Source organism: Sphaerodactylus townsendi, linkage group LG03 (assembly GCF_021028975.2).
Source record: "Sphaerodactylus townsendi isolate TG3544 linkage group LG03, MPM_Stown_v2.3, whole genome shotgun sequence".
Classification (NCBI taxonomy): Eukaryota; Metazoa; Chordata; class Lepidosauria; order Squamata; family Sphaerodactylidae; genus Sphaerodactylus; species Sphaerodactylus townsendi.
Genome location: NC_059427.1, coordinates 19,883,354 through 19,908,855, shown reverse-complemented (window position 1 = coordinate 19,908,855; position 25,502 = coordinate 19,883,354). Strand labels below are relative to the sequence as shown.

Sequence of the window (25,502 nt, the reverse complement as noted above, 5' to 3'; positions counted from 1 at the left end):
GCTTCAGACAAAGCGGGGAAACACGCATGAGGCCAAGAAGTGGCCCTGAGCACCAACCCAGGTAGAGTCCACTTGCTGGGAGTTATGTGAAGTGGCCCTCTAGAATAACGCATGAATCCAGGAGTGTCATTCATTACGAGTGACATAAATGAGTCTTAGTCGGGCCAGGGGTGGTGATTTGGAGGGGCTGCCTTGGCTCGCCCCAGAATAAGTAGGCTTATCAGGCCCATTACCTGCTAAGGCAATCCCCACCCCCTTGTTCCTTGCTCACAAGGCCAGATTGTAAGGGGGAGGGGGGTTCCTCAGCTGGTTCAAGGGCCTGATAAACCCTCTCAAGGGGCTGAATCCAGCCCCCAGGTTTGACACCCCTGCATTAACCTTTTGTCCTTAATTCTACCGACTTGATCTGATGAGGATGGCCTTGGCTAGCCTGATCTTGGCAAATCTTGGAAGCTAAGCAGGGTTGGCCCTGATTAATATTTGGATGAGGGACTAACAAGGAAGTCTGGAGTCACTATACAGAGGCAGGCAGTGGGAAAACCACCTCTGAATGTCTCTTGCCTTGAAAACCCTAGGAGTTTGCCATTAATTGGCTGCTTCCACCACATGCAGGCCAGAGCTTTGGGGTGCGGGACTTGAGTAAAATGGCCACATGTAACTGCTATTCCAACTTACTGTGCTTTGCTTTCTCTTCTCCACTGGGTTTTGCTCGCTTTTCATCGCTGTCATCTTGCAGACATGGAGAAGCAGAATCAGTGCTACATAAACAAAAACATAAGAAGAGCCATTCTTGGTCAGCCAATAAGATCCATTTAGCCCCAAACACTGTTTCTAACAGTGCCCCAAATATAATCAAAGGAGAGGAGCTCTAACTGGAAGTACAGGAAATCCATCCATTTTTCCCAGGCCCAGATGGGTCTCAGCATATTTTCTTGCCCAAAGCAGGTGCCTGACATACCAGTTCTAGATCCAGGTCAAGCCCAGTGGAGCTAGCAAAACATCAGGGGTTCATCTGGAGCCTGGCCAGGGGGTGGGACTCCAGAAGGCAATGGGGGGCATAGAGAACATCCAGTACTTCCTCTCATAGCAATGGTGGCCAGGAGAGATTCTGGAAGTACTTAGTCCATTGAAAAATCATTGGGTTGGTTTTGTTTTGCAATACAGCCTCTCGCAATTTAACTCAAAGCAAAAGTTGACGTAACAGTAGACAGTGGATTGGATCCTCCACCTTAAGTAAAAAAGTGTTCCTTCAGAACAAGATTCCTGCATTGAAGAAGAAGAAGAAGAAGAAGAAGAAGAAGAAGAAGAAGAAGAAGAAGAAGAAGAAGAAGAAGAAGAAGAAGAAGAAGAAGAAGAAGAAGAAGAAGAAGAAGAAGAAGAAGAAGCAGCAGCAGCAGCAGCAGCAGGAGGAGGAGAAGTTTGGATATATATCCCCCCTTTCTCTCCTGCAGGAGACTCAAAGGGGCTTACAATCTCCTTGCCCTTCCCCCCTCACAACAAACACCCTGTGAGGTAGGTGGGGCTGAGAGAGCTCCGAGAAGCTGTGACTAGCTGTGACTAGCCCAAGAAGCTGTGACTAGCCCAAGGTCACCCAGCTGGCGTGTGTGGGAGTGTACAGGCTAATCTGAATTCCCCAGATAAGCCTCCACAGCTCAGGCGGCAGAGCTGGGAATCAAACCCGGTCCCTCCAGATTAGATACACGAGCTCTTAACCTCCTACGCCACTGCTGCTCCTGAAAGGGACCTGCAGGATCCAACACAAAAGCAGTCTCCTAGCAGCGAGGATAAAATGAAGCAACTTAAGAATAAGGCACTTCTGGATTCCTCCAATAATATACATTCAGTATCTTCAGTCAAATTTTTAGCAAAGGCCGCTTATGCACAAGGTGTCTACAGTGCAGTGGGGGGCAAATGTTTGTCGCAGAAAGATTTCTTGTACCAACATATTTCCTCAAGCCCCGCTTCCACTTTCCATGGCAAGCAAGATCACTTCTAGCGTGACTTTCATTTTCTTCGCCACCAAAGTGGGGGAGATTTGCTCCTGAGTACAGCTTTGCCGCAGACATCTTATCTTTGCCCAACACCATCCTCGCCCACTCCCATGGACCAGTGGCGTATCCCCAGAAAATGGAGCCCGGGACAAGACTGAGTTTTCCGCCCCGCCCCCTTGGCGTATGCCATGAAGTGAAAATTTAGGAGGCAAATAAACACTAACGTTATTTAGGATTGCATGAACAATCCCCCAGAGTTTCAATGGCATTTAATTAATTGCCTAATCCAGGGGTCTGCACCTTGCGGCTCTCCAGTTGTTCATGGACTACAATTGGCCATGGGGGCAGGGGCGGATGGGAATTGTAGACAATGAACATCTGGAGAGCCGCAGGGTGCAGACCCCTGACCTAGTCCCATGGCTTCCTTGTAGGAGCTATGATGTACTTATGGAGTTCTCCTGACCTCCCCTTTCAAATTGATGGTAGGGAGCACACAGGGGTTCACACTGCATATTTCCCCCTTCATTGTAGTGAATATTTGTTCTATTGCCCTATTAAAATACAAATGGTGCTTTGGAATGAAGGCAAATCATTTAAGGTCAAATTATTAGTATGATACCTTTGAGCTCCTTCCACTCTGTTTCTTTTGGAGTGCCTTTTAATTAGAACCTTATCCGTGCTTTTAAATTCTGGTTTCATGTCTAATGTTCTCAGTATCTTTACATAAGGTAGAATCAAAATTTTACAATGCGATGCCATAAGTACATCATAAAAAATATGAGAGAGATGTATGCATCCACAAAAATATGGAAGATGTGAGGCAAGCAATAAGTGACGGACCTGCTGGCAGTGTTGAGCACAGGGGGTCCAAAGCCGTTGGGCATGGCTTTGGCGGTTGGCTGGAGTGAGAGGCCGGGTGCTGCGGTGGGGCTCACTTGCACCATGTGGGTGTCGTGGCTGTGGCTATCGCTGTTGCTGTCTTTGCCGGCGGAGGGCATGCTAGGGCCCATGGCGAGGGCTCCTGAGGGTGCTCTGTTGCAACCACCGCCTCCTGGCTGGCTCTGCATGGCCCCAGCTTTTATAGGGCAGCAGCTGTACTCCAGCTTGATCACAGGCACCGGCGTGGCAGGTGACGGTGGGCCGGGGGAGGGGAGTGGCCGGCCGGTCTCCATGGCAACCACCTTGGGCAAGGCCACCCGGCCCGGGAGCACCCTCCCCCTGCATCGCCCAGCCTCACTGCCACCATTGCTGTCAGAGCCCAAGCCCACTTCACCAGTGCCATCCGCTCCAGTTCCGTGCGTTGCATCCCACAATGGGTTACTGGGAGACCTCTCCATCAGCATCCTGGGGAGAAAGCAGAGAGCAGACAGCTGAAGGAGGGGGTGTGCACCCAGCCGGACCAAGCTGTGGGGGGAGAAAGTGGAGTGTGGGGGTGACCCCCATGTGACTAAATAGTCACTACCCGGGGACATATGACCCCATATATACACCTGGGTGGTATGTCCCTGACATGGACATCTCTCCCCTTCACCCCTTTCAGATTTATTACTTCAATTTTTGTTATTTATTACCTATACATATAAAAAGCTAACAGTGAGTTTGTTAGTCACGCCCTAACGCCGAAACACCTGGACCGAATGCCCCCAAACTTGCACACACCGCTGCTCATGTATGTGAAGCTGTTTTTGCCACCTCCCCTCCCTCCCAGGTGACACGATAATCCTGAGCCAGATTAAACACTTTTTTCCTGGCGCTCCATGGTGAAGGACATGAAACTGCCTGTGTGTAACTGTCGCCCTTAGAATGTTCGTGCCCTTAGAATGTTCGCTCAGATGGCCAGATATGAGCAGTGAAAACAGTAGATAGATAATGACTCGAGTGGAAGTGAAAGTACACACAGACATGTTGCCATGTGAGGATGTCAGGTGGGAGTCTCCCTCATCCCCTGCACGGTACCTTGCACTCCTCTTGTGCCTCACCCACTACTACCACACAACACACCTACTCTCATACACATTCAGCAGAGGGAGAGGGAAGGGACGGAGGGGGAAGCATGCAAGGGAAGAGAAGTGAGGGAGGAGGGGACAGAGAGTAAGGGGTGGCATGCAAGGGAGGGGAGGGGTCCTAGCATCTGGCTATGACCCACCCACCCTAGTGGAGGTAGGGGGAAAGGAGGTAGGGGGAGGGGTGCCATTGCCACGGGAAGAGAAGTGAGGGAGGGGAGAGTGAGGGGGGGCATGCAAGGGAGGGGAGGGAGGGCCAGCCAGCCTAGATTCCCCTGGAATACTGAGGTTACAGTTCAGGAAACCAGGTTGCCTACTTAGGCATGCAGCTACTCAGGTGGAGTAAGCCTCGGTGCTAAAGCAACCGCGGACATACTTTGAATAATGGCTGAGTCAGCGCCTCAGAAGGTTTACTCTGTAGTTTACACCCATTGCCACCTGAACCAAACTTACTCCCAGGTAAAGGATCAACAAGTGACCCTCAGCCAGCCCTTAGATGTGTGGGAGGGTGCCTTTCCATCCCCCCCCCCCCAAGGAATGCAGGCACACACATCAATGACATCATCGCGACGGTATCAGCCTGCGCCGCTACTCCGGCTGAGCATCGCATCGTCGGCCTCTGCAATTGATTTGCTGCTACTGTTCCTTTCCCGTTTCACCACAATAAGCACAGAATGTGTGGCTGGGTACTGCTAGTATTGATATATCGATATAAACAGAGCAGTGCAAAATCACTCATTTGAAAACCAGGAAGTAGGTCTGTGGAGCTGGAAGGGCAAGAAAATAGTTCTAGGACTTGTTCCCCTTCTTCAGCAGAGTGTGGTTCAGGGAACTGCTTTGCCTCTTTCTTTGGGGGGGGGCTTATTTTAGGGGCTACAACATCAATATAACTGTAATGCAAAGGACTTTAACAAAGTTATTCATCTTGCAACTACCAGGTGTGATGAGATCTGTGCCTTTAAAAGTGCAGTGATGGGTGGAGTTAAGAGAACCTGGAAAAGCAGAGGCACCTGGAGACTAGCAAGCAGCTGTGGGGCAGGAACTGGGCTGTCTCCTCAAGTGTAAACAGAGAAATTTCAGGGACGTAGGTATAGATTTTTTATTTATGGGAGTTCAAGCGTACACACTTCACTGGCCACCCTACCCTAGAGGTGTGTGGCCATGCCTCCCCAAGCCCCACCCTGAAACAGCATCACTTTCAGTGTGGCGTAGTGGTTAAGAGCAGGTGCATTCTAATCTGGAGGAACAGGGTTTGAGTCCCTGCTCTGCCGCTTGAGCTGTGGAGGCTTATCTGGGGAATTCACACACCAGCTGGGTGACCTTGGGCTAGTCACAGCTTTTCGGAGCTCTCTCAGCCCCTGGTCCCAAAACGGATCCTTGGGGGACACCACTCCCCACATCTCTCCATTGTGAGAACTTCCCATTTATACCCACCCTTTGTTTTCTGTTCCTCAACCAGTTTTTACTCCATAGGAGGACTTCCCCTTTTATTCCTTCATTGCTGAGTTTTATCACACCTGTTACTGTGACCTTTGTCTACTTAGGTTTCCTCTTTGATTTCCTTTTGCAGTTCAAAGACAAAAGCAGTCATGAAGGTGGAGAATCAATTTCTATAATATTAGGTTGTCGTTTAAAGCTTACTATGGGAGGGGGTGTTACCTCATCTCTGCTCTCTGTCCTTATTTCTGAGGTCTCTGATGTCTTAATTCACACAGGTTAAAAGCCAGGGAGGAGCAAGAGCACTATTCTTGAGCTGTTTTGGACTTCGAGCAGGCAAATGGTGCATTAGAGCTCCTTCTGCACACGCCAAGACATCGACACACCTGCCAAGCATTACCACACCAAAGTACCAGGAATGGAGCGTAACGGTTGGTGCAGCACTGTTCAAACAGTTTACATTATTATATGTCCTCAATCTGTGAAGGATGCATTATGCTGTCACCACTTCTTTGAGGCATCAAACAATAGGACTTTACTTCAAACAATAAATATCTCCTTATGAATTTATAGTCTTTGTGTTAATGCAAATTGATGTAAAAATATATTTGTTACCATTGAATCTTGTTGTTAATTTCAGCACAAATACAACAATATTAATTCACGCATGGAAAGATACTTTCAACATCTGTTAGTTTGTTTTAAATAAGAGTATTCATCCTTTAGCATGTATCTCTCCAGTAGCAACCACCTCCCCTCCATTGCTGACTTCTTAAACAGCCTGACAAACCGAGGAATGCTGATGATAGAAGATTCGAGCCCTTGGGGCAGTCTCCTGGCACCCTCCAGGATGGTAAACCAAGGAGCACATTTCCTCCCATTAGCAGCGTGAAATAATGTGCAACTCAGCCTGTTAGGTGAGGGTTGGGATTAACTGCAAATCATATGAGCTCATGAGGACCCATTTAAAACCATCTGGATCCGGCTTATACCCAATCCCCTCCGAAAGGGTCAGAGTCTTTCCAAAACTGCCCCCTCGCCTGCCATTTACTTACCTTTCGTTGCTTGCCTTCCACAGCACCCTTTTCTTTCACTGCGGTATTTGTTGCACCTGATAAACTCTCCATGCTAAATCAGTTCCTCTTGGGTTCAAACAAACAGTTCCTTTTTTTCCCTTCCAAAAACAAAAGAGAGAGAAATTACCTGGCAGTAAAACATCCCTTGTTTTTGGTTCCCATTTCTCCACTTCAGTTTTTCACTGCACAGCCAAGGTCAAAAGTGCATCAAGATTCAAAATCGCCGCCAAAGAAGCACGTTTTGCTTTCTGCAGGCGAAGAAAGAGACGTGAGTGGAACAGTCCTCGCTCCCGTCACATTGAAACTTTGGTCGGAGATTGACAGGTAGTTTCACTCTTGAAAGTTCTCCCGTTCCTAATCAATGAGAGCCACCAAATTCAAAATCGCCGCCGGAGAAACACGTGCTCTTCCCGTCATTCAGTGCGGCTGAGCTGGTGCCTGCTCACCCGCCTTCTCAGCTCATAGTGATGAAGCCATGCTGCCGGAGGTGAGGTGTAGGCGCGGCTCAGTGGGCTGAGATAGTAATCCCCTGGTGGCTCTTGCCCTCCCTCCTCTAATCCAGAGCCACTGATTTGTTTTGTAATACAGTATTATGATACACACCAACTTCCAGAGACATTGCAGTTACAATTCCTAGATCTTGCCCCTCCCCCAAATTTGTTCCTATTGCTATCCTTGCACAGGGAAGTTTTTGAGCAAGAGACCATGCATGTTTCTTGGGATATTCATAATCCTTCATTGCCTCCCAACTCCCTTCCAGTTCCACTACCTCCATAGAACAGTGCAATGAAGCTGGGTGTTCTCATATTGGTGAGGATGTGCTGTGAACCCCAAGAAGATCAGTCCTAGAAATTTCATGTCGATTCTGAAAAGCTTGAACAAATGGCATGGAACCTTTCAGAACCGCTAATGCCAGTAGCCAATAATCTGACTTACACCTTGGCAGCATTCCTGGGATTTCTCTGTGAGAGGCCAAAACCAACACAAGACTCTTGCCTAGATCCATACTAGGTGTGTGGCCAAGGACATACATAAGGAAGGTGGGTTCTCTGGTTCAACCCCATTCCAAGTCCAAAGCCCTCAGCCTGTTTGTGGTTTTAAAACATTTAGTGTTTTGAAAGAGGTTTGGTTCAGGGGTCTCAGTTATGGGCTCCTCATTGTTTCCAATGAGCTAATAGAAGATGGGGTTACACCTTTGAGGGTCCATAACTTTGGGACCCCAAACCAAACTTCACCCAAACTCTTGAGGTAATTATCTGGGAGGGTTCTCTACTGATACTACCTAGTTTTAGGAGTTATCCAGGGTCCGTGCTATGGACACCCAGAAGGGGATGCCCTCTGTCCCTCCATTTATTTCCAATGGAGCTAATAGAAGATGGAGGCTACACTTTTGAGGGTCCATAACCTAGACACCCCGAACCAAACTTCACCACAAACCTGGGTGTATATCAGGAGAGTTCTTACTGATACCACTCAGGTTTTAGGAAGTTTAATTAGGGTTCAGCTATGACTCCTAAAGGGGTTCCCATCCCCATTGTTTCCAAATGGAGCTAATAGGAGATGGGGCACCTTGAGGTCCATAACTTGGACCACCTGAACCAAACCTACCAAAATCTGGATGGTATCATAAGGAGAGTCTCCTAAAGATGTACCTGGGAAATTTGGTGCTTCTAGCTTAACAATTGCAGCCTGACAGCAGTAGAGCCTCCCTGCTAATTTCTAGAGTCTTCCATTTAAACTATTCTTTCATTCGGCATGGGATTTGGGCAGAGGTCTGAGGTCTTTGTTTAGAAGAAGAAGAGTTTGATTTCTCTGCAGGAGACCCCAAGCACCCCTGCCCCCCCCTCACAACAAAAACAACCTGTGAGGTGGGTGGGGCTGAGAGAGTCAAAAGCTGTGACCAGCCCAAGTCACCCAGCATGTGTGGGAGTGCACAGGCTAATCTGAATTCCCCAGATAAGCTTCCACAGCTCAAGTGGCAGAGCAGGGAATCAAACCCGGTTCCTCTCCAGATTAGAATGCACCTGCTTTTAACCACTACGCCACATTGAAAGTGATGCTGTTTCAGGGTGGGGACAGGGATGTAGAGCAGATTTTTATGGGGTTGGGGTAATCACACTCCCCACCCGCCCCTAGGCATGGCCACCCCAAGCCCCCTGCCCCCCTAGCCTAGTGCTTATAAAAGCAGCTCGAGGTTGGGGATGGCAGACTCCTTGCCCCTGCCCTCCTCTGGCAGAGGCATAGAGGGGAAAATGGAGCCTGGTGCAAAAAATCTCCCCTGGCAGCTGTTGTGATGTTAAACCCACCCCAAACAGTGATCACTATCAGAATAAACTATATCGCAAATTCTCCTTTAAATCCACCTTAAAGGGAAAATCTAGTCCCTATAAATAACATTGGCGCTAATGCTACTAAAGATTATCCCCACCCCAAACAGCATCACTTCTCTTAATGTATGTGACAGTGGTTAAGAGCAGGCATCTCTAATCTGATGAACCGTTTGAGTCCCTGCTCTGCCACTTCTGAGCTGCGGAGTCATCTGGGGAATTCAGATTAAATGAGCCAAACACATGCCAGCTAGCACCTTGGGCTAGTCACAGCTGGAGCTTCAGACTGCCCCCACAGGTGCCTGTTGTGAGGGAGCAAGGCAAGGAGATTGTAAGCTCCCTTTGGATTCTACAGGAGAGAAAGGGGGAGGCAAACCAAACTCTCTTCTTCTAACTGAGGATTCAGATTCTCCTCCCCTTTAAATCCATGCCAAAGGGAGTGGATTTCTAAAAGGGAGAATCTGGGAAATTTGGGGTGCCTGCTGTCAAAGGGTGCAATTGTTAAGCTAGAAGGACCAAAATTAGCAGTACTAGAGTTCTTCTCACGATAGTTAATTCAGGTTTTGTGAGTTAAGCCCAAAATCAAAGTTATGGACCCTCAAAGGTGTAGCCCCCCCATCTCCTATTAGCCCCATTGGAAAGCACGGGGATGGGGAGCATCCCTTTGGGAGTCCATAGTTTGGGACTCCCTGACCAAACTTCACAAAACCTGGTGTGAAATAATAAGAGACTCTCCTGATGAGCATCCCAGGTTTCAGGAAAGAAATTAGGTCCAAAGAGTGGGACCTCTCAAAGGTGTAGCCCCCATCTCTATTAGATCCAATTGGAAACAATGGAGGATGGGGGTACCCCTTTGAAGCCTCCATAACTTTTAACTCCCCAAACTAAAACCCCACCAAACTGGGTATCTAACGAAGAGTCCCCCCCAAACAACTGTTAAGGATAAGCACAAAACAATGCACCCTGCGTCAAAACCGAAAAGCACTAAAATGTTTTAAACCCACAAACGGGTGGGCGGAGCTTCGGACATGAATGGGGGGGGGTTCAAACCCGAGAAAACCCCCCCCCCTTACCTACATCCATAGATAATTCACTCCTTAAACATCACTTTCTACCTTGAGACCGGGGACCCAGGATTCTCCCTTTAAGATGGATTTAAAAGGAGAATTTTGGGCTCTAGTTTAAAACACCATTGAAAGTGATGTTTGGGTGATTCCAGCATCAAAGTGGGGAGCTACTGCCTGCAAAACCTCAGATTTTGCACCAGGCTCCATTTTCCCTTCTTTGCCTCGGCCCCATAGCAAAGGGAGGGCAGGGAGGAGAGTCTGCCATCCCTGACCTCAGAGAGCTGCTTTATACGCCAGGCCAGGGCGGGCTTTGGGGAGATGTGGCTGTGCCCTCTAGGAGCTGAGTAGTGCCCTAACCCTCCTCCCATGCAACTATACCTACATCCCTGCTTCCAGGCTGGGAACGAGTTTCCCCTTTCCAACTGGAATAAGCAAATCACCCCTCCAAACTGGAAGTTTTCAACTGCAATGAATGATCTATTTTAATTAAATTGCCTGAACTCAAGCATTGAGATATACTGAATGTGTTTCCACATCTTGGCAGAGGCTGGCGATTCATTGAAACCAGAAGATTCTTTCAAGATGGCCACTCTCTTGACAGGGACCCACAATATTTTCAAGGGTGGTGGTGGAAAATCCTTTCCTAAAAGGAAATCTAAAATCAACAATAAAATATATATTTTATTGTTGATTTTAGATTTTGTGGCTACTATAGGAAGTCCTCCAAGTTTGAAAAATATATATATATTAGTGCCAATGTTGCCCCAATCCCCAAATGTAGATATCTGCAGATGGGAGTCCCACGTCACTATTAAATATGTAGATAATAGATATGGAATCTGGTGGGGGGGGGGAGGGAGTTGGATTTCATATGATCACAGGTATAAACTTGAATTCCATGTACTATTGGGGAACCAAGCCTTGTGTCAATTTCCCGGTTCAGACAATAACTCACTTGATGGGTTCAAGGATTTTATTGAAGACATGAGGAAGACAGCAGAAGACAGTTCTGGAAAAAGGGCGCTGAAACTGTTGATAATATGTTGCAGCAGATCCCCACCCCCACATGTTAACCAAGATAGTTAGAAAGAGCCCAGCCTGAAGGCTAGTCCCATCCACAGAGCTCCAAGGCCAGGGAAGCAGATAAGCAGCACCTGCAAGAAGCTAAAGCACTCCCCCGCAAATCCCCCTTCCCAGCAACGGCATCCTGACACCTTGTCGTTCCACCAAGCCTTATCATTTTGTTACCCAACAGCTTTTTTTCCTTGCATGAATATAAGGATGGCTGCAGCTCCACCTTCGTGTACTATGGCAATGTGAGGAAACTGCAGAGTCAGAATTCAGAAATGCACAGTCTCCGTCTTCTCCTTTCACTTCCAACCTACAACGTAAGCAGAACAAAGGGCAGTTCAGCCAAGCCAGGGTTTTTCGCAGATCGCATAGCAAAGATGAACCACTTTGAAAATGGAGGCGCTTGAGTAAGGAGGTCACAGAGTCACAGGCTGCAGATGAGGAGTCCTGAAAAAGCTGGCACTTGCCAGAAGTGGTTGGGATTCAAACAGGCATCTAACAACTGGTGCTTGCTGGTGGTGGGGATTCAAACAATTCAGCAACTGGTTGTTTGCGAGCACCATTTCAACAACCGGTGCTGCCAAAGTGGCGCGAACCTGCTGAATGCCACCACTAGCAGTGGCGTAGGAGGTTAAGAGCACGTGTATCTAATCTGGAGGCAGGGGCGTAACGAGGCAGCCCTGGGCAAACTGTAGCCCTGGGCAAACCCTGAGTTGGATGCCCCTCCCCATGGGCGGGCACTGCACCACGACCAAAAAATTTTTTGCACCAGGACATTGGTGCCTACAGGGGGTGGACTTTTAGACATATCAGCACCAGAATTTCAGCATATCATCAGGAGACTGTCCTTATGCTACTCCCCAAGTTTGGTGAGGTTTGGTTCAAGGAGTCCAAAGTTATGGACTCCCAAAGGGGGTGCCCCATTCCCCATTGTTTCCAATGGGAGCTAATGTGGGAGATGGGGGGCTACAGTTTTTGAGAGGTCCATAACTTTGGCCCACATTTAACTTCTGCAGCAAACCTGGAGATCATCGAGGGAAGTCTCCTGATGAGTACCAAAGTTTTTGAGACAGTGACTTCAGAAATATCCCCACCCAATCTGCAACCCCCATGGACAGCAATACAGAAAACTCAATACAAAACAAAGATTCTTGGGCAAATTTCTGGGATGTTCCTGCAGGGGGCGCATTTTTGGATGTATCGGCACCAAAATTTCAGGGTATCATCTGGAAACTGTCCTGATGGGACCCCCCCCCCATGTTTGGTGAAGTTTGGTTCAGGGGGTCCAAAGTTATGGACCCTCAAAGGGGGTACCCCATCCCACATTCTTTGCTAAGGAGATGGGGGCTACAGTTTTGAGGGTCCATAACTTTGGACCCCCTGAACCAGAATGCACCAAACCTTCGGGGTGCCATCATGACAGTCTCCAGATGATACCCTGAAATTTTGGTGCTGTTACATCCAAGAATGCCCTCCCTGCAAGAACATCCCGAAATTTGCTCAAGAATCTTTGTTCTGCATTGAGTTTTCTGTATTGCTGTCAATGTGGGTTGCAGGCTGGGGGGCACATTTTTGAAGGCACAGTCTCAAAACTTTTAGGGTCTCATCAGGAGACTGCCCTAATGATTCCCCCCAAGTCTGGTGCAGTTTGGTTCAGGGGGGCCAAAGTTATGGACCCTCAAAACTGTAGCCCTTATCTCCTATTAGCTCCCATTGGAAACAATGGGGGATAGGGGCACCCCTTTTGGGAGTCCATAACTTTAGACTCTCTGAACCAAACCTCACCAAATTTGGGGGGTAGCATAAGGACAGTCTCCTGATGATACGCTGAAATTTTGGTGCCACTAGCCTAAAAACTGCGCCCCCTGCAGGCCAAAAATGGAAAACCACTAAAAATACCCAAAAACGAACCCAGCATTTTGATGCCCCCCACAAGGTGATGCCCTGGGCAGCTGCCCACCTTGCCCAATGGGCATTACGCCAGTGGCTTCAGGCAGTTCCTAGAGTTACCCAATGACACTTCAAAGTTTTCCCTGGAAATGATATCATGGTGCACAGGAGGCCGACATTTTACTTCTTCGCCTGATTCAACTCCAAGCAGCAGTGAGCAACAAAGGTGGCAAGCAGGAGGCCTCCTGTCCTAAATCCAAACCATCTCTCCCCAGCACTGCCTCTGTTGCTTGCCCTCCCCAACATGCTTCCTTGGGAGCTTACTTGAACCAAATTATGGTCTAGCTGGATCTTGGATCTGATTTGAAACCCTCTAACCCAAATTAGAGTCCATCGCTCTTAACCACTACACCCTACCGGTTCTTAACCACTACACCACAAATACACTATGTAGCATTTATGTCTCATTTGGCTATAACATTTCAGTTGAGAATTCCTGGGCGCAGAAAGTTATGCCGCTGCCAGTGTGGCACCAGCTTCATGCTGCAGGAGATGGGCAAGGCCATTTCCTGGTAGGAACTGTGGTTGATGGGTGGTTTCCGTTTTGAAATATCCACCACTGGAGGGAGTGGAAGATAAGTGAGCTGCAGGCCTTGTACAGTGAATGGCAGAAAAAAATGAACAAAGACTCACATATTGTTTAATTCTGTCCCATCTATCCATTTCCAAGTTTGGTCAGGTTCCTTCCGGAGGCCAATCCAGTGATCAGGAGAGCACCCAAAACGGAGAATGAACGCCTTCCGTGCACACACAGACAGGTATAGAAATCTATTTATTTAAAACACTTCAACTCCGCCCTTCCAACCAAGCCACGGTCCCCAAGGCAGTGAATATTAAAAATAGTTCAAATATTAAGACATTAAAAACCAGAATTGAAATGTTTCCATAAAGTTTGTTCTCCATCCCATCATACTCACGGCTGACCATTTCTATTTCCCCAACTATGTGTGACGTTTGTATTTGCAATGCCGAGAAATCTGAAAATCTATTTCAGATGGGCAAGACAGGCATGGTGGAAAGAGGACAAGTACTGACGATGGCTTAGTGTCAAACTAGAGACATTATGGCATCCGACCCATTTTAGCAAAGTACCTGGCCATTTAAAAATGCTGCCAGGGCCTGATCGGGCCAGGTGATCTTGTTCCCGACTCCCCCGCACCTTCTCAAATGCCAAAACAGCCATGCTTTTTAGGAGCAGGTGAGCTCAGTCCAAGACTGAGAAAAAATATTGTATGTAGTTCCATTGTTATTTTTCCCAGCAAATTTTTAAATGTAGAATACCACTGGAGTTGCATTTTAAGGGGGAGACTAAAGTGTGCCTGAAACAGCTTATACACATAGAATTTAAAAAAGAAAATACCAGTTGGGGTGTTGAACTCCATGGTTTCGTGTTGATATGTTTGGGGGCTGTGCAGGGATGGGTGGAGGTAGGGCAGGGGTGGGCAATTATTTTTTCCATGGGGCCACATAAAAAACAGAAAATATTGTGGCCAAAAGGCAGGGGGGCGAGGCGCTTTTGAAAGCCCCGCAGAAGCCGGCAGCCAAGGCAACCAGTTTGTGCGTGGCTTTCAAAGACGCCTCGCTCCCCAGCACGGCAGGGGGCCAGTCAGGGTCATCCTGCGGGCTGGATGTGGCCCGCGGGCCGTATAATGCCCAGGTCTGAGGTAGGGGAATGTGAGGATGGGGTGTGAGGTCTGAAATAGTGTGCATCGGGGAATGCTTGTGTAACCCCCATGCCCAGAATGGGTTGAACCAGTAAGGGGGTGGAGACTCAGAGCAGCAGAAAGGCTGTTGAGATCTTTGGAGAAGACAAGGCTACCAGACTCGGACCTTGATTTCTATAAGCCCTTAACACCTTGTTAAGGTAAACTACAATATTGTTGGGAACTACTGGGAAGGTAGTTGTTTATTTTTGCTATGTTGTAAATGTTGGAGTTTATTGTTTCAGGGTTCTATTTGTGGTTGTAATGGGTGAGAGTTCTCCTGGAAACCTTCATCATGTTGCATCCTGTTCATCAAGCCCTTGGAGTCTTCAGGAGCCAACCCACTTGCAAAGAAGAATTGGACTTGGCAGTATCAGTAGACTGTAACTAGAAGGACTTGAAATGCAACCTGAACAGGACCTTGAATTGTAATGTTAAATGTTGATGTTTAATGTTATTTGTAAAGAGAAGTAAACTGTTTTGTTTAAATTTGGTTCTTTGCAACTCATTCCAGGTTCTGCCCCACAGAACCCACAAGCTGAGGTTACACTTGCAAATTTTGTTGTGCATGCACAATGACAATAAATGCTTCTTCTTCTTCTTGTATGTTTTCTGGGCTGGGCTGCATGCCCGTGTTCCACTAGCATTTTCTCCTGATGTTTCCCCTGCATCTGTGGCTGGCATCTTCAGAGGATCTGATGGTAAAAAAGCAAGTGGAGCAGTGATGGGATTCAAATAATTTATCAACTGGTTGTTTACAAGCACAATTTTAACAACTGGTTCTGCCGAAGTGGTGTGGACCTGCTGAATCCCACCACTGAAGGGGAGTATATATACCTGTGGAATGTCCAGGGTGGGAGAAAGGATGTCTCAAGGCAGGAAGCAATCAAATGGATTAAAATGCCAGGCAACTGCTAGGCAGATGCCCTCACTAATTGATTATGCAACTTCATTGTTACTTACATATACTAAAATGGGTGGATTCCACTCACTTACATATGATAAAATGGGTGGATTCCACCCAACAGATGTAAATCACGCTTGCTAATTGCACCTTTACACTTATTAACCAATGCAAATGGTTCTTTCTCCCTCTTTGGACATTCCACGGGTATATATACTCCACTTGCTTTACTACCATTGGATCCTCTGAAGATGCCAGCCACAGAAGCAGGTAAAACGTCAGGAGAAAATGCTACTGGAACACGGCCATACAGCCTGGAAAACCCACAACACCCCAGTGATTCCGGTCATGAAAGCCTTTAAAAATACCAATTGTTAAGATCAATATCAATAAAAGAATGAAGTAGTAGATTTTAAAAAGTGGATCAAAACTGTGAAAATATAACATTTCGTCCGACAGTTTTTACAGGTATAATATGTTATACCTTGTTTGAGCTGTCTAGATTTTTATTTTTAAGTTATACATTGGTTGCCACCTGCTCACTATTGCTAGTTAGCACAATTACACTGGACATTCCTACTATGCATTTATACATATAAACCGCTAAGGATAAAGTGGTAATTAACCCACTCAGGAACATGTTGTGCTACTGTTAAGCCAAGAGCTAAGTTTACTGAGAACAATTCACAAGGATATCATCCAAACAGCTAACAGAATCTTCCGAAGTCCAACACTAACAAAAAGTAAGAAAGATGGTGCCAGAGATCCTCATGATTCCCAGGACAACTGATGGCTGAAAAGTTGAGTGAAACCTGTAAGAACTTATTCTTTCTCACTGCTCAAAGCTTGCCATGAATATCTGCTGGTCTCACCTTTTCGACCTCCGTCTCAATCACAGCTAAGGAGGAGCCATGGGAAGCACAAAAGCTTTGGCTGGAAGCCCAGTCTCTTTCTTCCTCTGAGAAAAAGTAGCATTTTCCTTCATAGCTAAGCCATCGGGTTGGACATGCCGGACCACAGACTTCAGGGACATCTGCGTCAGAATGGCACTGAACAGATTCTCTCTCCAAGACCTTCCCTAAGGAAAGAAATAAGGAAAGATATCCTCCAGGCACTCTTACAAGTAAGCACGCTTAGGCAGATCAAATAAATCGCACTGTCATATTTCAGGAATTTCATATTCCTGTCCAAACTTCTCCTGAAAACCTTCAAAGAAGGAGGTGCCCCAGCTCCCCCGTGGACTTCATTCTGTTGCTGAACTGGGCCACCTCAGAAGAGACAGGAATATTCACAGGAACTAGAATGGCCTTTCAGAATGTCCACAAATATTACTACTCCACAAAAGTTACTAAATAAAGGGCTCATCACTTTCAGATATTAGGTAGATAAGAGAAAACGTCCCCATCCAATTCTCCTTCAGAGAGCTAAAACAAGAAGACGAAGAAGAAGACGAAGAAGAAGAGGAGGAGGAGGAGGAGTTTGGATTTATATTCCCCCTTTCTGTCCTGCCGGAGACTCAAAGGGGCTGACAATCTCCTTGCCCTTCCCCCCTCACAACAAACACCCTGTGAGGTAGGCGGGGCTGAGAGAGCTCCGAGAAGCTGTGACTAGCCCAAGGTCACCCAGCTGGCGTGTGTGGGAGTGCACAGGCTAATCTGAATTCCCCAGATAAGCCTCCACAGCTCAGGTGGCAGAGTTGGGAATCAAACCCGGTTCCTCCAGATTAGATACACGAGCTCTTAACCTCCTACGCCACAAGCAGGAGATATGCCATTGGTGTCTGAGTTCTTCTTGTCCCCTGGAGATCCTCTAGGGTGGCTTTTTTGTTTTAACATGAAAGATAAATGGAAAGCATAGGAAACTGAAACCAAGCCCCCGTAAGCATACAGTTTCTTGGTTTGGAGGCAGAGTTGCTATCTGCCAGACAGCACTAGGCAGCCCCTTTCTGCTGAGCCCAACTGTCATCCATTGATCAAAACAGCAGCAAGGAAAAAATGGCATTACCAAAACCATGCCATAATTTCCAGGTGAAGCCCTGGAAGTGACGTCATGGGCTACCATGACACGCTTGGAAATCCACCAATCTCTGGTGAGCAGCAGTGGCGTAGTGGCTAAGAGCAGGTGCATTCTAATCTGGAGGAACCGTGTTTGATTCCCTGCTCTGCTGCCTGAGCTGTGCAGGCTTATCTGGGGAATTCAGATAAGCCTGTGCACTCCCACACACGCTAGCTGGGTGACCTTGGGCTAGTCACAGCTTTTTGGAGCTCTCTCAGCCCCACCTACCTCATAGGGTGTTTGTTGTGAGGGGGGAAGGGCAAGGAGATTGTCAGCCCCTTTGAGACTTCTACAGGAGAGAAAGGGGGGATATAAATCCAAACTCTCCTTCTCCTTCTTCTCCTTCTTGTGGTGGGTTTTCCGGGCTGTGAGGCCGTCGTCTGGTGGATCTTGTTCCTAACATTTCACCTGCATCTGTGGCTGGCATCTTCAGAGGCGTACCACAGAGGCAAGTCTGTTACACACTCTGTAACAAGATCCACCAGACCACGGCCACACAACCAGTTGAATCTGGCTGTGAAAGCCTTTGACCACCAATCTCTGTTTTTTACCATAGAGATTTGCAGGATTCATAATGTCATGGGGATGATATCGCTTCCAGGTTCTCATCTGGAAAAGTCATCACCATGTCAATAATGCTGGAAGAAACCTCTGCAGGAGGCCCCCATGCCTCTAATGTTGGTGTTGGAAGCACAAGAATCTAATGTTCTTCACATGTGGGAAAATCACAAAAAGCATCTGCCACCAACACAACTGTCTCTTTCATGTGGGCACCATGGTCTTGGCTGAACCCACAATGGCTTCCTTCCCATCCACAGTACAGATGTGCAAATTGTGCGATATCATGACCTGATCACACTGAACCACCATGGCAGATCCTCACCACCAAAACCACACTCAGGCAAACTCAGAGGACCACTTGTCAGTTACATAAAAGTATATGCCCTCACTTCCTGGCATTGGTTTCCTTATGATGAAAAGCATATTTAAGAGGAAACAGTTTGTGGTTTTACATGTGCATAACCCTTCCTAATGCTTTTCTTTAGTAGAACTGGCTATGGGGCATTCAGTTCCATGTAATACACAATGCAGCCCAGAGATTAAAAAGACAAAGGGGACCCATAACTTGACTGGAAGGGAGCCAAAAGGCATAAGCAAAGGATACCAGAAGCTTTGATTCCATGTCCATTCAGGATCCAAATTTCTGTAGCACCATGAAGACAATCATAGAAATATAAGAGCAGCTCTGATGGATCAAACAAATAGCCCATCAAGTCCAGTGCCATGTTTCACATAGGAACCAAAAAGTGCACTTGTAGACCTACGAGGTAGGACATGGAGACCTAGGCTGCTGCTGTAGCCTCTTCCCATCCCAGGGCTCCCCACAGCATTTCCCCCATATAACATCAATAAGCATCTGAATACAAAAACCATAGAACAGTGGTTCTCAACCTGAGGGTCAAGACCCCTTTGGGGGTCGAATGACCCTTTCACAGGGATCGCCTAAGACTCTCTGCATCAGTGTTCTTCATCTGTAAAATGGATAAATGTTAGGGTTGGGGGTCACCACAACATGAGGAACTGTATTAAAGGGTCGCGGCATTAGGACGGTTGAGAACCACTGCCATAGAGGAAGGGTGGGTTTGTGATAAGAGATAAGAACCATGACTGTTTCTACCCTTCCCATTCCTTAAAATGTTCATCAGTACAAAGAAGTCACAACACTGCTGGGAAAGACACAGAACCAAAAAGCAAGAATAGAGCTAGAAACCTCACCTGGTGATGACCCAAAAGCAACTGTAATCTTGAGACAAGCAAGGATGTGCAGGCAGAGGACAATTCTGAGCATTTCAGTCACAGCTCCCTGAAAGGAAATATAAGAACATAAGCAGAGCCCTGTTGGATCGGTGCAGTGGTCCATCTAATCCAGCATCCTGTCTTTCGCAGCAACCAACTAATTGCTCAACAATGAGTCATAGAGCCCAAGGTCTTCTCTGATGTTGTCTCCTGGCACTGGTAGTCAGAGGTTGACTGAATGTGGAGGAAACAAAATACACAAACCATGCTTGATGCTACACCATATATGCTCAAGGAGAATGTGGTCATCTCTCAAATGTAATGAGTTTTCTGCTCTGGTCACATGAACAACGCTCTTAATTTAGGAGTTTAGCCCTGGTCCACAAATTTCCTGGGACAGTCAGGAGAGCCTCTCCCTGTTGGCTTAGTTCCTGGACAGGAACATATGGAAGAAGATGGTCCTTCAGATACTCTGGTCCTAAGCCATGTAGGGCTTTAAAGATCAAGTCAACACTTTAAATTGGGCTCAGGAAGGGATCATTAGTCAGTTTAATTACTGTAATATTGGGATCACGTACTTCCAATAGCTGCCTCTGACTAGCAGTCTAGCCACAGTGTTCTGCCCTAGCTGCATCTTCTGGATACACTTCAAGGGTAGCACCAAGTGAAGTGCTTTCCAGTTCTGTCTAAATCGTTCAAAATTACAACAAAGCCCACAAGAGCACACGTATGGCAGTCCTAGAAAGATGCCCTTCAATCCCTCTTTATCTGAACATTTCCCCCTAAGTTTAAGGTTCTCTCAGCTTTATATAGTGAGGCTGGCTTTTTGTGAAAAATGTCGACCAAGTGTGAGAGTTTGTCAAATTAATTTCTGCATTTGCCAAAACTGACCCCAAAAGCTCTGTCTCAAACAACTGTCCCAGCCACAGGTCTCTCAGAACGCTCTCAGCCCAAGTGAACGCAGGCAATGGCAAACTACTTCCAAACATCTCTTGCCTTGAGAATCCTACAGGGTTACCATAAGATGGGTGTGATTTGATGGTGTAACCCCCATGCCCAGAATGGGTAGGCCCAGAATGGGTTGACCCAGTAAGGGGTGGAGACTCAGAGTAGCAAGAGGCTGCAGGAGAGAGCTCTTTGGAGAAGACAAGGGTACCAGACTCGGACCTTGATTTCTATAAGCCCTTAACACCTTGTTAAGGTAATTGCAATATTATTGGGAACTACTGGGAAGGTAGTTGTTGTTTTTGCTATGTTGTAAATGTTGGAGTTTATTGTTTCAGGGTTTCTTTTTGTGGTTGTAATGGGTGAGAGTTCTCCTAGAGACCTTCATCATGTTGCAACCTGTTCATCAAGCCCTTGGAGTCTTCAGGAGCCAGCCAACTTGCAAAGAAGAATTTGGACTTGGCAATATCAGTAGACTGTAAATAGAAGGACTTGAAATGCAACCTGAACAGGACCTTGAATTGTAACGTTAAATGTTGATGTTTTAAAAGTGTTAATTGTAAAGAAAAGTAAACCATTTTGTTGTTTAAAAATTGTTCTTGCAACTCATTCCAAGTACTGCCCCACAGAACCCACAGTTAGAGGTTACCCATATACCATATGGCACCCATAAAGATAACTATGAAAGATAACACAAAATAAAGACAACTTAGAAAGAAAAATTGTGCACGATCTCTGTATCGTTTAGCAAGCCTTTATTGGCATAGACAACAGAACAACAGCAGTAAAAAACTGCTTAAAAACATATACAATGCAGGAAATAAATAATAAAATGGAAGGAAATCTATTGGCATTTAGTCATTTCCAAGAGAAAGTCTGCCACTATCCTACAGAGAGAAGGATCAGGATTGTCCAGCAAGTAGTGTAATCTAAATAAATCGGGGAGATCGGGTAAATATAAAGGAGTAAGATTCACATACTTGGAAATCTCTGTATCAGAGCAAACAACTTAAAATGGAAAGGGGAGTGGTGGACAAAGAAAAGATAGAGCCAAAGGGGAGAGGCCAAATGGAAAATTGTTGTTAGAGGCAAAGGGGGCTGTACCAAAGGGGGGAAATGGCCGAATCATATTCTTTTGCCCAGGGTCCACACAAACCTAGGACCAGCCCTGGTCCAAGTCCACGAAGGGCTTCATGAGTAATAACCAGCACCTTATATTGAACTTGGAAACTAATCGGTAACCAATGAAGCAGCTGCAGAATAGGAACAATTTAACATGCTCCACCTAGCTCCTGATGCCATTCTGTACCAGTTGTCTTCAACAGGAAACCAAAGTGCAGTGAGATTCAACAGTTTGGTCTCAAACTTCCTGCTGCCTGGATCTGTGTGACCTTACAAAGTCTTCCTTGATCCTCCTCCCCTCCTCCCCACCTGCCTACACCATAGGCCTCCAGAAGGTTGGGGAATCATTCTGTGTGTGAGGGATTGCAGCCCAATTTTAGGCAGTCCTAGCTCCTTCCACCCCACAGAACTGCTGCCACCAGCCACACTAGACACCCCAAAAAAACTCCTTCTCAGTAGCCTAACAGAAAGTGGAGTGTTGTGTGTATGAAGTAATGGCCGCCCTTCTCTTACCTCCTAACTAGATCATTTAACCAAACTAGGAGGTTTCATATCTAGGCACAAACAATCAGGCTCATGAGCAAGTTACTTATGCACAGTCTGACATCTTCAAGTTTGCCTTCCCACTTACTCCAGCGGAGTTGGCAAATGCGCTGTGGCCCCATGCCAGGTCCAAGAGTCGACTCACACACACACACAGAGCTGGAGCAAGGGGGAACTGTGTCCAGAACTTGCGTGTGCCCTGAGCCCCTGCCACACCCACGCCCACGCCCGCCACGCTGTGCCCCGGAACGCCCCCACACCGGTGCACGCCCATTGCATCACGCATTCCCCCTTGGCACTACGCCACTGCGCATCCCCCAGATTGGACTGCTAGACCCTATTTGTGTTGTGTTGTTGTTTTTAGTTGTTTTTAGTTGTGTTGTTGTTTTTAGTATTATAATAAGCAATTATTTACATAATTTTGAAAATTGAATTTGTTGGCCTTATATATGAATTTAGTCTTGACACTTAATTCCCTAAAATACAACCCTGGTCAAAGAACAGATTGAAACGTTGCAAGATCAATGTCACAAATTTTATAGCTATCGGAAATTTTTAGGCTTTATAGTGGTAGAACGCTGAAAAACCAACTTGTCTTAAACCTCGCCTCAATCATATTTATTTCTGGATGACCCATGCAGAATGCATTTGTAGAATGTTAAAGTGGTAGAGTGAACCCAGTAGACTGCAGCTGGTAGAGCCTAGCTTTGCCCATTCCTTTGCATTAATAAACCGGGCAAATTAAAAAAAATAACTGGCACAGCAGGAAGAAAAGTTATATCCACTTTTTTTGTTTGCGATGTTCTATTTTCAGAGAGTATTACACCCATGCGTACTCCAGCTCACTAGATGAGTATCATTTTAACATTATCTTACTATCACAAATATACAAAAAATGTTTAGTATGTACACCGTCAAGTTTCTCACATGAGATCCTGATATCCAGAGAGAAGGACTATTTAAAGAAGAGCCATTCAAGTGAAACTTGAAATTCAGTTTGGAAACTATCTAGTGTAAGAAAAAACAGTTGTGCTCCTAGAGGAGTAAGAAAAAGAATGTACTTCGTACAACAATTATTGGCTTGACAAAGGACTGCTGAAATAAAAACCTAATCTAGAGGTTTTATAGCCATACCTGATGGTGTACTTACTAAACATTTTTTGTATATTTGTGATAGTAAGATAATGTTAAAATGATACTCACCTAGTGAGTTGGAGTACGCATGGGTGTAATATTTGTGACAGTACCTGTTGTACACCTGCCTTGATTATTATGGTCTATTTTCAGAGAGGGCAGCTTTCCAAACAGAGATCCTCCACTTGTCATCTGCACAGTCTGTTTTTGCCACCCCATTATCGTGCCTGTGAGCCAGGTCTCAGAGTTAAGGGCTGCTCCCTATTCCTCCAACACTCTAGATACAGGGCAAGTGAAGGGAGGGGGGGTATAAAAAGCAAACACTTATTGGGACAGTTGGAGAGAGAGAGAGAGAGAGAGAGAGAGAGAGAGACTGAAGAGAAAGTCCTGAGGGAAGAGGAAATCCAAGAGACAAAAGCAGGTAAACAAGGTGTTAGAAAGAAGAGAGAGGCTTATACAGAACTGAAATGTTACAAAAAATCTTTCTCTGACCACTCTTAAGTGAGTGTCACCTGTCATGGAACAGCAGAGGTCTGTGCTAGAGATAGAGATTCCAATTTGTGGTAGAAAGAAATTTTATTAATCTGCATTTGATTGAGAGATAAGATTGTTTGTTCTTCGGTTTCGCTAGAAAAGTCCATCTCAGCTGACTCACTTGTTTTGATGACTTTGCTCACAGAGTATTCAAGACAGGTATCTACAACTTGTATCTAGCTGTTCTATTGTTCTACGGTGGACCAGCCTGGCTCCCCTGTGAACTATCTTCAATGGTATGACAGACATTACACGGCCATTTGTGAAAATCCCAGTTCAGATGGTGGCAGCAAAATTTCCTCTGTTTTGTTTTGAGACAGATGTTTTAGCATGGCTCTTTCAGTAACATCTTCTTGTATAAGACCTCTTTCAGGGGGCATGGATATTTTTCCATATCTATGTGCCTGTTTCCTTGTGCAATGTATGTAAGAATGGTAAAGCCGTCCAGAATGAAGCATTGGGAAGTTTTAGCATGCAGATCTAAAGACCTCTTCTGCACCTCAGGCAAGGAGCTGATAGGCAGCAGGTATGCTAACAAAATCTCCCAATCCATTTCAAGGGGGGACAAATTACATCTTGCTAGGCATTACCCTAAAGAGAAAGGAGATAGGCTACCCCCAACGCATCACATCCAGCTGGCAAGCCAGTCTCAGCATTCTGGAGCCAATCTTGAAGAGCAGCTCATTTTGCATGAACGGACATGGCATTCCACTACAAGGATCACCCATTCGTAATTATAGCAGTTGAGGTTTCATCAGATACAAGGAGTTTCAGATCAGGGATTAGAGCAGCACATTATCTTCTCTTGGCATGCACAGTGACAATTGGTGTAACTCTCCCCCCCCCCCCCCGAACTTTGTGTCTAAAGGACACACATGACATTCATAACACAGATCAGCAAAGACAGAAATACAAAAACACTGTTGTATTTACTCGAAAGGAAGCTTCTTTTCTTTACCTTTTCTGGCTCTCTGATTAACAGGTGTACAGATCCACTGCAAGAGGTGACTCACTGTGCCGGCAGGAACAGCTGAAGAGCTCTGGGGAAAACACACTCATAGCGAAAGTGCTGCTTCAAGGAAAGGAGGTGCATGAATTTATGAGCTAGGATTATATTTAGCAATAGGAACAGCTAGTGTGGATTTGCTCCTCTTTGACCCTTGTTCCTGGCTTCAATAATTATCCTTCAATTATTCTTCTCATTCCGTGTGTCAGCCTGGAGTTGCCTAACAGTCAGGAGAGAGACACTCGAAAGGCTGTGGACTTGACGGCTGTTTCTCACAACGTTAGCTATAGTTTTTATGAGTTTATGCATATTTTAGATAGAGAACGTCAAAGCAAGTAGTTAATTTTAAACAGCCGTAGTGGATTAGAGGTATAACACCTTCACCTGGAAAAGTGTGACTTCCTCGGCCTATGGAAAGCATTTTGAAACGGGTAAGGGGATTAACAGGGCATTCCTTATATTCTTCTCATCCCGTTCATTTCCATGGATTTGGAAGGGTGTGATTCTTTTCAGGTCCTCATGACCAGTTGGTCAGTTTATCGGAGCCTTTGCATTTGATGCAGGGGGAAAGAGTGAAACAGCCAGCCCCTTGTCTTGTATCTACCTGTATTTGAAACAGCATGATCCAATACTACTCATGGTATATTGAAAATGGTATGTTGAATATATATAATGGTATATTGAAAAATGGTTTATACTGTTACTTGTTTAAGGACAGGCCCCGGTTTCCCCCTGGAAGTGATATCAGTCCTCTGCGGGAATCATTACCCTGTTTCTCTGAAAATAAGACATCCCCTGACAATAAGACATAGTAGAGGTTTTGCTGAAGTGTTAAAT

General features: G+C 46.1%; 2 protein-coding genes across 5 annotated transcripts in view; both read right to left on the bottom strand.

Annotated features, from left to right (window-relative positions):
* LOC125428472 (NKG2-A/NKG2-B type II integral membrane protein-like) overlaps positions 1–6,889 on the bottom strand; it is a 171,704-nt gene extending 164,815 nt beyond the window's left edge. For 3 of the 4 annotated variants that reach the window (XM_048488612.1, XM_048488613.1, XM_048488611.1), the window contains exons 1-3: positions 6,635–6,889; positions 2,832–3,335; positions 676–758 (exon numbers count right to left, since the gene is read on the bottom strand). In XM_048488612.1, the coding sequence (XP_048344569.1) occupies positions 676–758; positions 2,832–3,335; positions 6,635–6,669 (622 nt within the window). In that variant the 5' untranslated portion in view covers positions 6,670–6,889. Of the gene's footprint in view, positions 1–675; positions 759–2,831; positions 3,336–6,486; positions 6,611–6,634 lie in introns of those variants that run through there. The other variant, XM_048488615.1, reaches the window with a different exon arrangement.
* A 4,036-nt stretch (positions 6,890–10,925) lies between these two features.
* On the bottom strand, positions 10,926–24,721 carry LOC125428473 (C-type lectin domain family 2 member B-like). Its single transcript, XM_048488616.1, has 5 exons — positions 24,618–24,721; positions 19,361–19,448; positions 16,402–16,607; positions 13,556–13,659; positions 10,926–11,282 (listed from the first exon to the last, which is right to left on the bottom strand). Exons 2-5 carry the CDS (start codon positions 19,431–19,433, stop codon positions 11,138–11,140), a joined length of 528 nt encoding a protein of 175 aa, XP_048344573.1. The 5' UTR covers positions 19,434–19,448; positions 24,618–24,721; the 3' UTR covers positions 10,926–11,137.
* Between the last annotated feature and the right edge of the window lie 781 nt (positions 24,722–25,502).

Bases quoted from the DNA above. Each gene is read 5' to 3' on its own strand.
- LOC125428473 (XM_048488616.1), bottom strand. From the start codon at position 19,433: ATGCTCAGAATTGTCCTCTGCCTGCACATCCTTGCTTGTCTCAAGATT. The intron at 13,660-16,401 runs GTGAGACCAGCA...TGTGCACGGAAG, and splicing joins TTGAGACGGAGGTCGAAAAG to GCGTTCATTCTCCGTTTTGG. The intron at 11,283-13,555 runs GTGAGTCTTTGT...CTTACGTTGTAG, and splicing joins GGGACAGAATTAAACAATAT to GTTGGAAGTGAAAGGAGAAG.